This window comes from Solanum lycopersicum, chromosome 9 (genome assembly GCF_036512215.1).
Source record: "Solanum lycopersicum chromosome 9, SLM_r2.1".
Classification (NCBI taxonomy): domain Eukaryota; kingdom Viridiplantae; phylum Streptophyta; class Magnoliopsida; order Solanales; family Solanaceae; genus Solanum; species Solanum lycopersicum.
This window is the reverse complement of record NC_090808.1, coordinates 2,731,177-2,747,106: the sequence shown is the minus strand read 5'-3', so window position 1 is coordinate 2,747,106 and position 15,930 is coordinate 2,731,177. Positions and strand designations below refer to the sequence as shown.

General features: G+C 29.5%; 1 protein-coding gene across 1 annotated transcript; it reads left to right on the top strand.

The window, feature by feature from the left end:
• The first annotated feature begins 1,706 nt into the window (after positions 1–1,706).
• On the top strand, positions 1,707–7,178 carry LOC101248811 (F-box protein PP2-A15). The gene is made up of 3 exons (XM_004246533.5): positions 1,707–2,238; positions 3,091–3,209; positions 6,351–7,178. The coding sequence occupies exons 1-3, from the start codon at positions 1,927–1,929 to the stop codon at positions 6,817–6,819; spliced, it is 900 nt and encodes a 299-aa protein (XP_004246581.1). The 5' UTR covers positions 1,707–1,926; the 3' UTR covers positions 6,820–7,178.
• Positions 7,179–15,930: the final 8,752 nt, after the last annotated feature.

The following is a 15,930-nucleotide window of genomic DNA, read 5'->3' as shown; positions in this document are numbered from 1 at the left end:
AATATATGCATCAATTTAAAAATAGACAAATAATTAGAAAGAAAAACATTCCACGATTATTAATTAGTCATTCATTTCAGTAAATAATTGTGAATATATATTAATATCTGCCTAAATGTTTTTTTTCTTAACCAAATAAAGTTAGTGTGATCTTTTTGTTCACCAAAACTCATTTATTTGTTCTTAATTAAAGGTCTTAGATTTGTATTTTAACTATATAGTTGAGTTATAATCACATAATTATCTTGCATTGCTTCTAATAAGCTCTGTAAAGGAATTGAATGATCAAGATCGAAATCGTAATTGAATATAATTTTTATCTAATAAATTTAATTAAGAAATTAAGCTATATTATTACTATCTAATATTAAAAGTCAATAACCTATATGTAATGTAACATATAATAATGCTCACAATGGTCAAAGCAAGCCAACTATAAAATGAGAATAAATTCTTTAAAGTGTAAGCAATGACCTATTTGACTATTGGTCTTATTCTGCTAAATATATAGATTATTTGGATTAGAAATTTATTTTTTAAATATTAAAAGTAATTTATAACTATATGGTTATATATTCTTGAATAGAAGTATTAAAATTGTTAAAAAAAAATAATCACATGAGGCCACTCCCTTCATTTTGAAACGAGATTTAGATGGTAAAAAAGATTTTTAAATCTTTTAATTTTAAGCTAGATATATGTAAAATGTATTAAAATAATTTTTATTTTGTTCTTTGAAACATAACACTTAAAAATTTAAAATTAAAGAATCGCTTAAAAATAAATAGACATTTATTTAAAACAAAGTAAATATAAGTAAGACTGAAATTGAAACAAATGAAACATAAAGTTTTTCTTACGACAAGGAAAATCCATTACCGTTACTCTTTGGACGTATATAGGGTAAAATCCCTTCCTATGCTATAGCCCGCAAACCACAACAAAGAGGTAACATGCACCAGACAAACTCTATACTTTTGTTGGCAAAGGATATTAAATTCGAAACATCCAATAAAAAATTCTCAAACCAAAATCATTGAACCACCCAAATAATAACATGTAAAATAATAAAGTTACAAATATTATACTACTAGTATTTATTTATCAAGTACATAAATAAATTTAAAAGCCTTTTGAGCTAATAAGCTTAGCTAAACAATGTTAAGATATCCATAATTAAAGTTGTTTAAAATTGAATAAAAATTAATAATCAAAATAAAAGAAAAAGTTATTCAATTTATTAATATTGGTAACAATTTTTTTAAATCAAATTATCAGTCCTTAACGATTAAATTTTTTTTTCTTAACAAATTAACTGATAACTCAAAAGATTATATTTATATAAATCATTCGAATATAGAGAGAGAGATCTTGACTTAAAAATTTAGTTTAAACTCTTACTTCTATCGGTCTCAAATTCCTGGGTAGTGTTTGCTTATAAGTAAAATGTAATTTGTCAACTTGATTTGTTGCCTTATTTTTTATTAAAAAAATTAAATAAAATTTCAACTGTTAAATCGATAACTAAATCAATAACAATTAATCAATAATAATTTTATAACAATTTAACATATATAAAAATTAATAATTAATAAATTAAACTACTATAAACTATAAAATCAAATTAAGCCGATCGATACAAAGCTATCCCTAATATTGATGAAACATTAGAATACATATTATTTTTAAAAAATTAAAAATAAATTGTTTCATTAAAAAAGTCAACTTTACAAATTGTCAAATCAAAAAAATAAGAAAAGAGATTTTTTTAGAAATTTCTTTTTCACTTCCCTATTAATATCTGCCCAAACACTCCATTTCTCCAGTCACCGGCGCCGGCGACGACATTTATGAATTGACCAAATTACCCTACTTCTCTTCTACAACAATACCAGATAATCGGAAGGACTTGAAGGTAATTTTCGCATGGGCGCATCATTGTCCAGCCTAACGGAGAACGAATCGACGGCCAACGGTAGACCAGGTCTCGGCGATATACCGGAAAATTGTGTAGCCTGTGTGTTCATGTACCTTACCCCACCGGAAATCTGTAATCTTGCTAGACTTAACCACGCCTTTCGTGGAGCTGCATCTTCTGACTCGGTTTGGGATTCTAAGCTTCCGTCTAATTACCACCACCTGCTCGACGTTTTGCCTCAGAGAATATACGAAGGTTTTTCCAAAAAAGATATCTTTGCTTTTTTATCTCGTCCTGTTCCATTTGATGACGGCAATAAGGTATGTATAGAGTCTTGGGGTTTATCTGATATTTTCATTGTTTAAGCTTCTGGATCAGAATTGCTATTTGGGATAATGTTCTCTATGTTTCGATGAAGAAATGCATAAATTTTGAGTTGAGTTTAAGTGGTAATCTTGATTTAGCTGTTTTGATATTGGTGATTATGCTGTGATATCTGTGATTAACCAGCATCAAATAGGGCTTTATGTTGAGATGCGAGTTTTCGAAGTGCTAAATTTACTTATGTTAGAACTAGAAGTCTCTTGATTCCAAAAAGAATAGTGTTGGAAGAGTATGAGAGTCAACTTATTCGATTTTCTGAGTGAATTCAGACATCGAATTTGATATGAAAAGAGCGTAAATGAAGTAGGGATTCATCTAGCTGATCCAAACTTGTTTGATATGAAATGAAATTAAATGAAGTAGGGATTCATCTAGCTGATATAAACTTCTTGTTTGCAACTGAAGTAGTTAAACAACAACATACCCAGCACTATCTCACTTGTGGTATGAGGAGAGTAGAGTGTACGCAAACCTTACCCCCTTGCCTTGGGAGGTAGAGAGGTTGTTTCAGTTTGGATCAAAACGGTTTATGAAGAAAACATAGTCAAAGAGTAAAGTTTTTCACTTTCCAAATAGCGATGATGTGAACTTCATTGGGAAAGAGTCCACTTCCTTTTATATCACTGACTAAACAAAAAAGATTACTTCCTGGGCACCTGGTTAGTGGGGAAAGGATGAGAGGTTTGTAGAACTTTTTTGCTTTCTGGCTAAAAATTGTGGTGATAAAGTATAAAGTGATGCTTTGTTTTGCTAATATATACTTTTCTTTCAATGGGGAGAAATTGCAGGAAGTTTGGTTGGATAGAATTAGTGGAAGGATTTGCATGTCTATCTCCACGAAAGCAATGTTGATAACTAGTGGTGAAGACAGAAGACATTGGAACTGGTTTCCTACTGAAGAGTCCAGGTTAGATTAGTATGTTTAAACTATATGTAATAAATGTCTTAATTGATTAATAAGATCACTTGATTAGAGTACCAATTTGACATTAGCTTTCAGTTCATCCTCTTTTCTCTTGCAAATCTCAGACAAGTTGTTTTGACTTTGGTTGAACTTCTTTGATCTCATTGCCAGTACATGGTGAAGACAGTGCCTAAGATTAATAACCTCTATTTTTTTTTTGTTTTTTTTTGGAACTGGTAACTTTGACCTAGTTTCTTTATCATGAGGGTAATCACTGTTAGTGCCCACAAATGGGCGGGTTGGATCAGATATGGGCAGGTTGAAAAAGGATTAGAGAAAAATGGATAAAATGTCCGACCTTCCCGCCGTACTTAATAACGGGTAAGAAACAGGTAGAGTGACAGATAGTACGGATACTCATATTGGAGTTCACTTATCTATCTTGGATGGTAAAATGAAAACGAATTAGGCAAGATTTGAAATAGTAAATTTTTGGGGTAAAATAACACATATCAACATGATTTGAACAAACACAAACTAATAACTCATTTCCCTAAACTAAGATAACGATAGGATTTAGTATTATTTGAAACAGATTAGAAATTTGGGTTCTTCCTAATTATGAACCCCAGAGGCATATTAACTGAGGCATGTTATACCGGCTAATTTCTAATCCAAGTCTTCCTTTTACTCTAATCATACAACTTTTGTGCTGCAAAGTAAGTTGACTAATAGGGGGTTATGATTATTTGTAATTTCTTAGAGGATTTTGGCTTTTGTGATTGATCAATCTAACATTGATTTGGACAGTTGTCATCTTTCTTTGCGAATTTATATCTTCCTGAACAAAAAGTTAATGAAAAAAAAAATCAAGCCTACAACAATCATTTAATATCATAAAAATAGTTTGAAACTTTTAACTGAGAACATTCAAATTTAGAAATAGAACACCATAATGGAATATCGGATAATAGGGAGTCTGGCTACAATGGGTTGCAGCGGGAATGGAATTTGGGTGTTAAGGCTTGAAAAAAGAGCTTTGATGGCTTGGCCTTGAGACCAATCTGTGATCTGTTGGTGGGGTAAGTGCACAGATAGCTGATTTTGAGTCCTCTATTTAAGGTATAGCCTAGGTTTACAAAGTTTTGTAAGCTTGGTCACTTCTGAGTGAGCTTCAGACATACACGACTGAAGTTGTGTAAATCCGTCACGAAAGTTATAAATTTTTTCTGATGTTTGGCATGTTGCTTGTGCAAGCAAAACTTCGCACCTATTTGTTTGAACTTCAGAAACAACTGAAGTTTGGCTTGCCATATGCCTGAACTTCATACATTCAGTCATGTAGCGTGAGAAGCTTACGTTTGATGTAGGGTGAGAAGCTTATGTTGGCTTAAGAATAGCTAGAGTTATTAGACAGTATGGTATGGAGAAGTAACTAAGAAGAGGATCAGCAGGCAATTCCAATCCCAAAAAGACTATTTTTGGAAGCCAAGGCAATCCTCAACGCACACTTTTTCGTTATATCCCTCTACAATGTGAACGAAACTCTTGAAATTAAGATCCAGGAGATGGAAAATATAGAAGCTATTCTTGAGATTTGTTCTCAACGGAACTAGAATATGCACATACAACAACATCCCCAGTTTGATCCCACAAGTGTGGTCTAGGGAGGGTAAGGTGTATGTAGACTTTTACCCCTACATTCTGTGAGGTAGAGAGGTGGTTTATGATAGACCTCAAGTTTGACAAATGCAAGAGTGTAATCTAGTAATACAATTGAAGATAGATAAATAATGTAGAAAATAAAAGTACGGACATCAAAAATAGTTAAGAACCCAAGTAAAAGAAACAACATTAGTAATACAATTGAATAATAAATGATAGTAGGATAATAATAATTATACTTTTTGGAACAAGGAGCGGACAAGGTGCTAGAATCATGCTCTCTCACAGGAAAGGGAGAAATCGCTTGGCTACCTACTCCTACTCCTCGATCTCCATGCTTTCCTTTCTAGGGTTATGTCATGGTGAGCTCATGACCTGTCTAATCACCTCCCCAACTCTTCCCCAATCTGCCTCTGCCTCTCATACTTATCACTACCAACCTCCCACACCTTCTACTAGGGCATCTATGCTCTTCCACTTTACATGCACGAACCATATCATCCTCTCTTCCCGCATCGTGTCCACCACTTGTTGAGAGTAGAATAGAAGACAAAAAAACAATGTTTTTCTTCCTCACTCTTTTGAAGAGGCCTTGAGTCCTTTACTTATAGTACATGAGCTTCTCAGTTGATAATATGGGTCAATAAGATTTGGATAAATTTGTGGATAGTTTGTCTTGGTCGCTATGCCTTTGCTGGATAGTACAAGTTCTATATTCCTATTTGTGCATGAGGACTTATTAGTTTATTGTAGCCAATTTCTAGTTAGGATTTTTGTCAATAGTTCAAGATTTACTCTCTTGCTCAATGCAAAAGGTTACTACTTGGTTATTTATGATGATAGTAATGGTTATTGGAACACGGGTGGTTCTGTCTCTGACTCAGCCACTTGGCTAGTAAACTTACTCTATATAGTGTATAGGACCAGATCAATTGTTTTAGAATGAAGAAGACATATTTCCTTTGGATTTCTTGCTAATAAATTTAACTGATTTAGGCTTCACTATTCTATATCTGTTATAAAAAATTGTGAAATTACATGCCATGTTTATTGTTATGATGCTATCTATGATAACACTTGGAATCCTTCCAATCAGGCAACTAATTACCTAGAGCACAAGGACAATGGGTTAGATTAAACCTTTTCTTTGCAATATCTGATAATTCATGGGCTTCAAGCTTTGCTCTGTTGGTTAACAGTCTTTAGCTTATTGGGAGGTAAAAGAGGGTCAGTTTTGTGGTGGTGCACTGCCGTCTTTTATTCTTCTTAGTCATTGGACAATACTGACTATTAAAAGACCTGTGCTTTTCCTCCTTTTTCTTTTAGTTCACTTTTGTTAGACTACCTCTTGTATGTCCACATATAATGTGCTGTTAGGAAACTGCTAGCTTGCGTTTGCTTTTTTCTCAAATAAAGTAGCCAAGATTTTATCGTTCAGGGTGTCTAAAATTTTGACTTCTAATATTTCTGCTGCCATAGGTTCCATGTAGTGGCGTATTGCCAGCAAGTATGGTGGTTTGAAGTAAGCGGTTCAGTGAAGTTTCCATTTCCTCCAGATATATACACACTAACATTCAGGGTCCGCCTTGGGAAGTTTTACAAGAGACTTGGTCGACGTGTTTGCAACTTTGAGCACACTCATGGATGGGATTTAGGGCCAGTTCAATATGAACTCTTTACATCTGACGGGCAACATGCAGTGAGTGAGTACTCCCTAGATGATAGCGATCAAGATGATACAAGTGCGAATTTAAAGCGTGGCGACTGGATAGAATACAAGGTGGGTGAATTTATAGTAAGTAGGTCCGACCCTGCTACTGAAGTTAGATTTTCAATGAAACAGATCGATTGCACACATTCAAAAGGTGGACTCTGTATAGATTCTGTATCGATTACGCCAAGTGATCTGAAAGCACGTAGAAGTAAAGGGGTGTCAAAGTATCAGTAACTCATCTGTTCAATTTTTTTTCCACTGCTCTCAGAAAGTTTTGGTCCTTCGGAAACCTCTCTACGTCTACAAGGTCGGGCTAACGTCTTCCCAGACCCCACTTGTGGGATTTCACTGGGTATGTTGTTGTTGTTGTCGTCGTCCTGGAAAGTTGTGGTTGGGGTTCCGTTATAAACATTGGTTTCGTGGGGTGACGTCTACCCAGACCCGTGTTCATGTAAATGTTACTATGTCATCTTTGGTCCAGTTTTGTTGCATAGAATCTCATCTGCAGAAGATGAAGAAAATATACTTGGCTCATCTGTCATTGATAATGTAAAGGTTCTTATATTATATATTTCAGTACTATATTTGAAGCACCCCTGTTCTTGTGTTATTTTAACTACATATGTGTCGGTGTTCGATTGAGCACAGAGTTTAATAAAGAAAAGAAGAGTTTCGAAACTTGAGCTTGATATAAATCATAAGGTAAGGGAGTTTAAACTCTAATATTTAATTTTTTCTAATATGTAAAAGCTTGTAATCTCTATCCCTATCTCAGGAAAAGGTTTGAAGAGTATAATGTGTGTGAAATTTTATTTTTATCGGAAAAAAAAAATCAAACTGCACAATCAAAGCGACTCCTTATTGGTGGTTTTTATAGATGTTTGTCCAATTCACCTATGTCAGTTCGAACTTGGCGTAGTTCGTTCATATGGAGAATCTCTCTCGTTACTCAGTATTTCTCTCAGTTGATCCGATGCGTCAGAGATAGAATGGAAGAGATAGAATGGAGTAAGCTATACGCCGATCCACGTTAAAAGCGGAGAAGGTTATTTCTACTAGCCCTTTGAATCAAACAATACATAATGTAAATCAAGTACGTAAAGTAAATAAAATAATGAAGAAGTTATACTAAAACACAAAGAAGAGAGAATCGCAGCAGCTACAAGTAATATTATAATTGAAGATAAACAGAAAACATGTAATACTAAAATCGAAGAATAAGATAGTAAAAGAATACCAATAATAAATAATTAAATTGATAATGAAACTAGACAACGTGATCATGTACCTGTACCTATTAATCTTTTATCCTAATCATCGACCTCCGATACTACAAAAAGTAATAATAATAGGGTGACCTATTCTTCCTCTAATTTAAACAAGTCACCAAAAAAATTACTATCTTTTATATATAAAGTAAAAATTATTTTTATGTATAAATTATAAATGTTGAAATTTTTTTTAGCTCAATTTTTTTTTGAAAACTTGACACGTTATGATACCAATAATAGTGTAAGAAGCATAATAATGATTTTTAATAGCTAAATTAGTACAAGGGCTATTCCCACTCCATAACATAACTGTTGTGCGGAATTTGAGATAATACGAGAAAATATAAACGTGAAAAACAAGACAACAGATTTACGTGGTTCACCAATAAATTGGCTACGTCCACGGGAAGAGAGGGAGCAGTTTTATTATGGAGAGGCAAAAACAGAATTACAGAATAGGGTTTCCCATAGCGTCTATATATAGTGCTAAGCTACGCCCTAACAGGCTTGGGCCCAACATACAGAATCAACAGAAAATTAAGGGCCCAATACAACAACATTGTATACCGTCGGGCCGGGGGCGTCTCCGCCCCCCCGGACCCCCAGGCCAGGGGGCGCGTCGCCCCCCTGGACCCCCCGACTCGCTGACCGGGCAGCGAGACCCCCGTCCTTTCTGTTTGTAGCGGGTCCGATTCAAGGCATTCAACAATAACACGTTTCACTCATTCATTACTAAATTACTAATAAATAAATCTAAATAATTATTGTTATATTACGATTAAATAATCAAAATATGATTAAATTGATCTAGATATTAATAGGATCAAAAGAGTTTGTTAACATCAGATTTATACGAATTCAATATATATAAATTCTATAAAATTACAAAAAAAAAAATTCCACAATTTCAATATTAAAAATTATAAAAATATTGAACCTATAAAACTTTACATATACCTAAACAAAACATTTTTTATCATTATAAAGAAGTAATCTAATCCCTTGGGCAAATCAACCAAGATTAAAATATCTTCCATGCAATTAAAACTCACACATATTTAATATTATTATATCAATTTAATAATTAAATAAATAATATATATTTTAATATATTATTATCACTTATCTATAGACTATAGACATGAGCCTATTATAATCAGGAAGAGTTGTATACATAGATGTACAATAGAGAAGTAGGGAGAAAATAAAAATGCACTTTTCTCGTTTTAATTTATCTGTCTTAATTTTTAAATTCGTTTTAAAGAAATAATTTTTTTCTTTTTAGACAATTTTTTAATTATTTTTTTAATGACATGTTTAAGATCATTTGATTTTATATATATTTTTAATTTTTAATATATATATATATGATATTTCTTTTTTTCTTTGAATCTGTATCGAATCAAAATAAAATAGATAAATCGAAATAACGTAAAACAATATATATTTAATATGTACGTTAAGATTTCATCATTATGGGCGGCTTGTCCTTTGATATTAAATTCATTTATACTTTGCAAATACTAACTATATATTAAAAAAGGACTTTGCATTATATGCTTCAACTATATTCCTTCTAACTGTAAATTCAGAATAGATGAAATATGTTATTTGATTAAGGTTTGAATAATCAGTAATATTATATTTGACAAACATTGAGCATTCAAAAAATGAAATTATATTGATCTATCACATAAAAGTACAATTAAATTTCATGTTCTACATATAATATAATTGAATTTATGAGAAAATAGTACTGTTTCACACCAAAAAAATTAGAAATTTTTTCACTATTTCAGTAAAAAATTTGTATTTTTTGAGTGAATTAATTTTGATGGGAAAAAGCCTTACATTAGAGGGTAATTAAACACTATCTAACAAAGGTGAATCCGTACCTTAATATTTTTCATGATAAATTTTTCGAGTGAATTAATTTTGATGAGAAAAAGTCTCATATCAAAGGCGACTCTACATCTAAGGGGGTTTGAACTCGAGACTTATTGGTTAATGTTGAAAAAATACTTTCCAATCCACCACAACCATAATGGTGGATAAATTATTTTTATGACATGAATTTCTCATCTATTTACGATGAAAAAAACCTCTATTACTAGTAGTGAATATGTCACTTTTTATCGTGGTAAAAGGTTTATAAAACTGTATTTTACTATCGAAGGGTAAAAGTGTTCCCCGTCGAATAGTAGAGGAGCCATTTTTGATATATTTAATTATGAATTCAATAACTAAAACAACTTACGAACTAGTTTGATCAAACTAAAAAATTTTAAATTTTAAATTCTAAATCAACGTACGATGATAAATATAACATGAGGGTAAATATTTCTCTAGTACAAAAGAGGACCATGCATGTGGTGGGCTACTTCATGTTTGTGGCGCATCATAATATCTCATTAATATATGATCTTTTCAACTTCATTTAATTTAATATATAACATAAAATAAATAGCAGAAATTCCAGAGAAGAAATTAAATTAATAAATATTTTGTACCTTTTTTTTAATATAAAAAATATTGTACCTTTGTAGAAAGATTAATTTTGTGGTCGATAATTAAACACTTTGAAGTAGCATATGGACCATTTTACTTGTTAAAAATTATGTCACATATATATATTTTTTATTTTTATTATTATTTTTTTTTTTTAATAGGCAACACGTTGTGGATTAAATTAAATGTTGAAGTTTGATTAGATTTTCGTAGTCCTCTTAGCTTTGATGATTTGAGATTTGGATTAATTATATGGTCCCAAATGTTTTTTTAAATTTTTTTTAAGAGTTGTACGTTAATGGTCTTTAAAATTTATCGATAATATTTTTTTAGATATTTGAATTATATATAATTTATTTTAATTGTGCACTTGATAAAGTGTTTATATTAATTAAACACTTCTGATTTTTAATTTTGAAATATTTTTGCACTTGTTCTCGAGTGCTCATTACATAGATGAAATAAGATAGTGTAACAAGTCGTAAAACCTTAAGCATGTTCGAGGTTGATATGTATAAATAAAGGAGATATTATATTTTATGCGGTTAATTTAATTACGTTTGAAAACATACATAAAATATTTTATTTAAAAAATAAAATTATATTTTATTATAGATTCAAACAATCAATTAAAATAAATCACAATTTAAATATCACATAAATTAAGACAATAAGATAATAATATTACTTACAAAAAGGAAAATTTGCAAAGTCAATATCCCTATTACGTGTGCATGATATTATATTTTTAGAAAAAGTTACTTCCGTCTATTTTAAAATTAAAAGATATCCACTATAAAACATTTGATTTAATTTGATATTCACAATAATAAAAATTTTTATCACCTTTTTAGTAAATGAAGTTATATCTTTTAACATGACGATATTAACTTTCATATATTGTCAACTCGGTTTTTGAGATGTTTGATCAAGTTTTATACTGAAAAACGAAATTTATATTTTGTATTAGCCAACATCGAAAATTTTTCTACTTTTAGTTAGCATTATATTTTTATCGTATAGAAAAAGTTTTTCCTTGCTTGATAAGTATGCAACCATAAGTATCACTTTATTTATATCGTTATTATATATAACTCAAATCTTAATCATTTTCAACCATTATCTTTTTAGATTAAATCGTTAATATATATAACTTAAACCTTAACCAGTTTCAATTATCGTACTTTTGTATAGGTTAAATAGTTAGTGAAATCTAATAGAAAACTCTATATATGAATCTATTTCAGTACTTAATTAGTTGAAGGCTCCTAGTAGAATAGACAGTACACAATAAAAGAGCCTAAGTAATTATTTCCTAGGATAATTAAAATATAGAAGTTAAAAGACTAATATTTTAGAGCTCGTCTGGTTCGTGGAATAAAGAATAATAATTTTAAAATAAAATATTAAATTATTTCATTTTTAGTCTAATAAATTTAATCTATAATTCACTAAAAGAGATCTGAAATATATATAAACTTTGATCGATATTGTTGCAACAATTCTAAATTTTGGGTTGGATCTTTTACCCCCGCATTGTTTAATAGTGAGACTACATGTGTCCACGTGAATATTTTAAATGTTGCATCACTATAAATAGTAATTTATCCACGTTGACACATAAAGATAATAGGTCCTCCCCAGTGTTTGAGATTGTTACATTAATTTCGATCAAAATTCATATATGTTTCGAACTATTTTCCCATAATTTTATCGTCATTCGATTCTTGTATTACGATTTATCACTATAATTTTGAATATAACTTGTTCACCGATTAAATAACACTTAAATTACTTTTTAAAAAAATGTATTAGTGATACTAGTACTATATATTACTTTTTTTTTATATATATAATTATTATAGGAATAGGGGTGAAAAAAGAAATTTATCCCAACAGATCCAACTACTATCTAATTTATTAATTACTGCCCTATTTAGAAATGATATTATAGAAGTAGTTTTTTTGTACCAAAATATAGGAAGTACCATTTTTAGTGTTGGACTCTAATACTTAGAATAGTATACCCTATATATACTTAACTTCTTAGCCCACAAAATCAATTTCACTGAAATAAATGTAACAAACACTATTCTCTACCAACTTACAATACCAATCACTCTTTTAGCTCCATTCATCAGAAATTTTCGATTTCAAGCCTTAAAAACGAATTATCTTTGGCAAAAATTGTTTTTAACTGTTAAAGAATTAGTCAGGACAACTCAAGTGAGAAACAGTAGAAAATGAAAGGTTATATATGTACTCTATAAATATGGTAAAAACAAACTTTATATATTGACATGAGCTTGTGACTTTTCAACATTTGACCGCTCAGCTAAAAATAATTAATATAACCGCTAGTCAATATACAAGATATATACATTAATTATGTATATCTTGGTAGGAGGTTATACAATATAAGAATTCCAAATTAGTTTACCATGAAGCTAGTAAATAAAATTAAGATAAAGAATGTGTATTAATTAATTATGATTAATAGATAATCATCTTTTATTAAATAAAAAGACACATGTTCTATATTTATTCAATAACTATAAATATTAATGTGAGTGTAATTTTTTCACCTTTTTTTTTTCACTATTTATGTAAGAGTTAACAATCTTTTTTTTCCCTTTCCACCTTAATCATTTTGAAGTCTCCTCAAAGTTTGTGACAACTACTTTTTATTAGTTTTATTAATGATCCTTTTCACCAACTTTTTTTTTTATTTCTTGTGTAAAGATGTATTTGTTCAATTAATGTAAAATTTGAAAACCAAAATTTTTCCATTCCTTTTTTTTTTTAAAAAAGTCTTTCCAAACATGTATGAGAATGAAATAGATAAATGTACCAAAATGAATTAATTATAAAGGAGCTTATGTGAATGCATTTGAAATTGAATAAGTACACATTTAATTGCCACCACATTTGCTCAAATATATAATTATGCTTCCTAGCTAACTAGGCAAGTCAAATAATGTGTCCAACAAGAAAGACTACTTTGGTCCAAACAAATTTTTTATTATTTTCTTTTGAAGAAACAACTTTTTTGATGAAACATGTTTTACCTTTTTACATTTTGTTCGGATCGTTGTTATATATTATTTCATAATGTATTGTATTGTATTATATTGTATTATACTGTATTGTATGGTAGATACAATGTTTGTCTAGACTGTATTGTTTAATAACATTTTAATTGTTTGGTTTAATCATATCATACTGTATTGTAATTTATAAATTTACTAAAATATCTTAATTATTTTAGGGTAGGATTAGATTTAAATAATTAAGATAAAGGGTAAAAAGTATTTTGAAATATCATGTAAAATATATAATTGAAAAAAGAAATTAAGTAACAATGCGAACACACCAAATTGGTTGTTCCATAAAATAGGAATTTTCATTGTTACGTAACAACGAAATTTAACAATACAATACAATACATTTTAAGTAACAATCAAAACAAACATTGTAAACATAGTAACGATACAATACAATACAATAAATAACAATGATCCAAACATAATATTAATCAATTTATCCGAAGTGAATTTGAGTTAATAGAACTTAATAAACTTCGGATATCAGACAGTTAAAAGAGTGAACCGCACAAATTGTTGTTTTTAAGACTTAGAAATGAATTTTCAAAGAAAATTATCAAAGAGTATTTAATTTGTGGGGTTTTTAAAATGAAAAAAACATTTGTTAAATAAATTCAACCAAGGTCGTACGAAATTTTCCTCTAAAATCAAAATTATTGGTGAAATGACATTAATTACAAAAATAAAATAATGAATAAAGATACAATTTTAAAATATTTGTTAAATATATGATTATACTTTTAGTTATTTTTTATATCATATAAATTTTCACCATGATTATATATATATGAAATAAAAGTTCTTCATTTTGTCCTTATTTATTTTTTGGGTCAAAAAAACTTTGAAAATAATATTAATATTTTTTTGATACTTTTAATAGAAGAGATAAATGATTTATAAGGTCAATTTGCATGCCTTTGTTTTATGGTCCATCGACGTTTTCTTTAAGCAAAGACATAAATATCGAAATGATGCAAAATTATTCGATGAAATTAAATAATTAAGACCTACACCTTATCCAATATAAAATTAAAACTTTTTAGGTATTCATTACCTTTTACATGACCTAATAATAACTTATATATAAAATATTTCAGTTATAAAATATAAATATGTTAATCCTAACTTGACATTACCTAATATTTATATTTTGTGTATATATGCATAAGTAGACACAGTTGAACATATCGAATGCGACATAGTGCATATAGAAGTAAAATGTCATATAAGACGCGAATGTCTACTCGTTCAACTCTATAAATGTGAAATGAGAGACCAGATTAAACGGTGGTTTTATGCTTATATTTCATATTAAAATTAAAACTCACTTCCCTAGGGTTTCTAGTGGCACAACCTTACCATTTAGGTGACGTTGTTAGTATCCTTTTTATATCGTCAGTATATAAAATTTAAATTCGTTATCGTTCAAGTGACTTGGCATTATAAATTATAGAGATGTTTACTGTGTGTTTGTATATAAAAATTAAAACTCTTTTAATTAATGAAGGTTTATGACGTACAATTTGTAACGTTCTATACCTATCAAGCCCCATTTTCAGTCTGTTGGTCACATTTTTTTTTGGGATTCTAACAATACCCTTTAATTTAATTTCTTCTTCCCCTCTGTTATATATATATAATAATAATAATAATAATTATAATAATAAATATATTGAATATTAATTATATGTGTTCATGATATAGGTCCACTTACCGATCTTTATACATAACTAGCCAAGAAAAAAGACTGAGTCTCTGAGTCTTAAATTTTTATGTGTAAGTGAAAAGGAAGGTTCATCAAAGTGACTTATCGATTGTGATTGACTGATAAATATTTATTTATATTAATACTGTTATTGATATGTAGTATAAAATATTTTAATGCGAATTTAAATTTAATAAATTCATAATGTGAAAATTGAGAAACAAAAATTTAATATTTGTATCAGTAAATATTCTGTGGTAAAGTAATAAGTATTTCTTTTTGGTAGGTGCATACTTCGAATTCGTGCTTAATACATTTCAAGGGGAGTTTGATGTAACTAGTAAGGTTATTGTCGTGTAAGAGATCATGAATTCGGGTTGTGAAAATAGCCTCTTGTAGAAATACTTGATAAATAAATGTATAATAGATCCTTCCAGGAGCTTATTTCAGAAGTTTGAGGTTTAAATCTTAGGTCATCTTTGTTAGGAAACGTCTAATCCTCAATATGAAACTTTAAGACGGGAGTTATGATCAGTCGGGCTCTAGTGTGGATGTTGAACACAATGAAAAACGACTAGCGTGAAATTTTTCAATGCAAATTTAAATCTGATCGGACTCTAATAGTGGTGTGCAAAAATCGATTTGATCATTTGATCAATAAACTAAAAAAACGAAATACTATTGATTTATTAATATTTGGTTAACAATTTTGTAAAAGGAAAAAAAAATTGAATTATTGATTTGTTTTCTGGTTTTA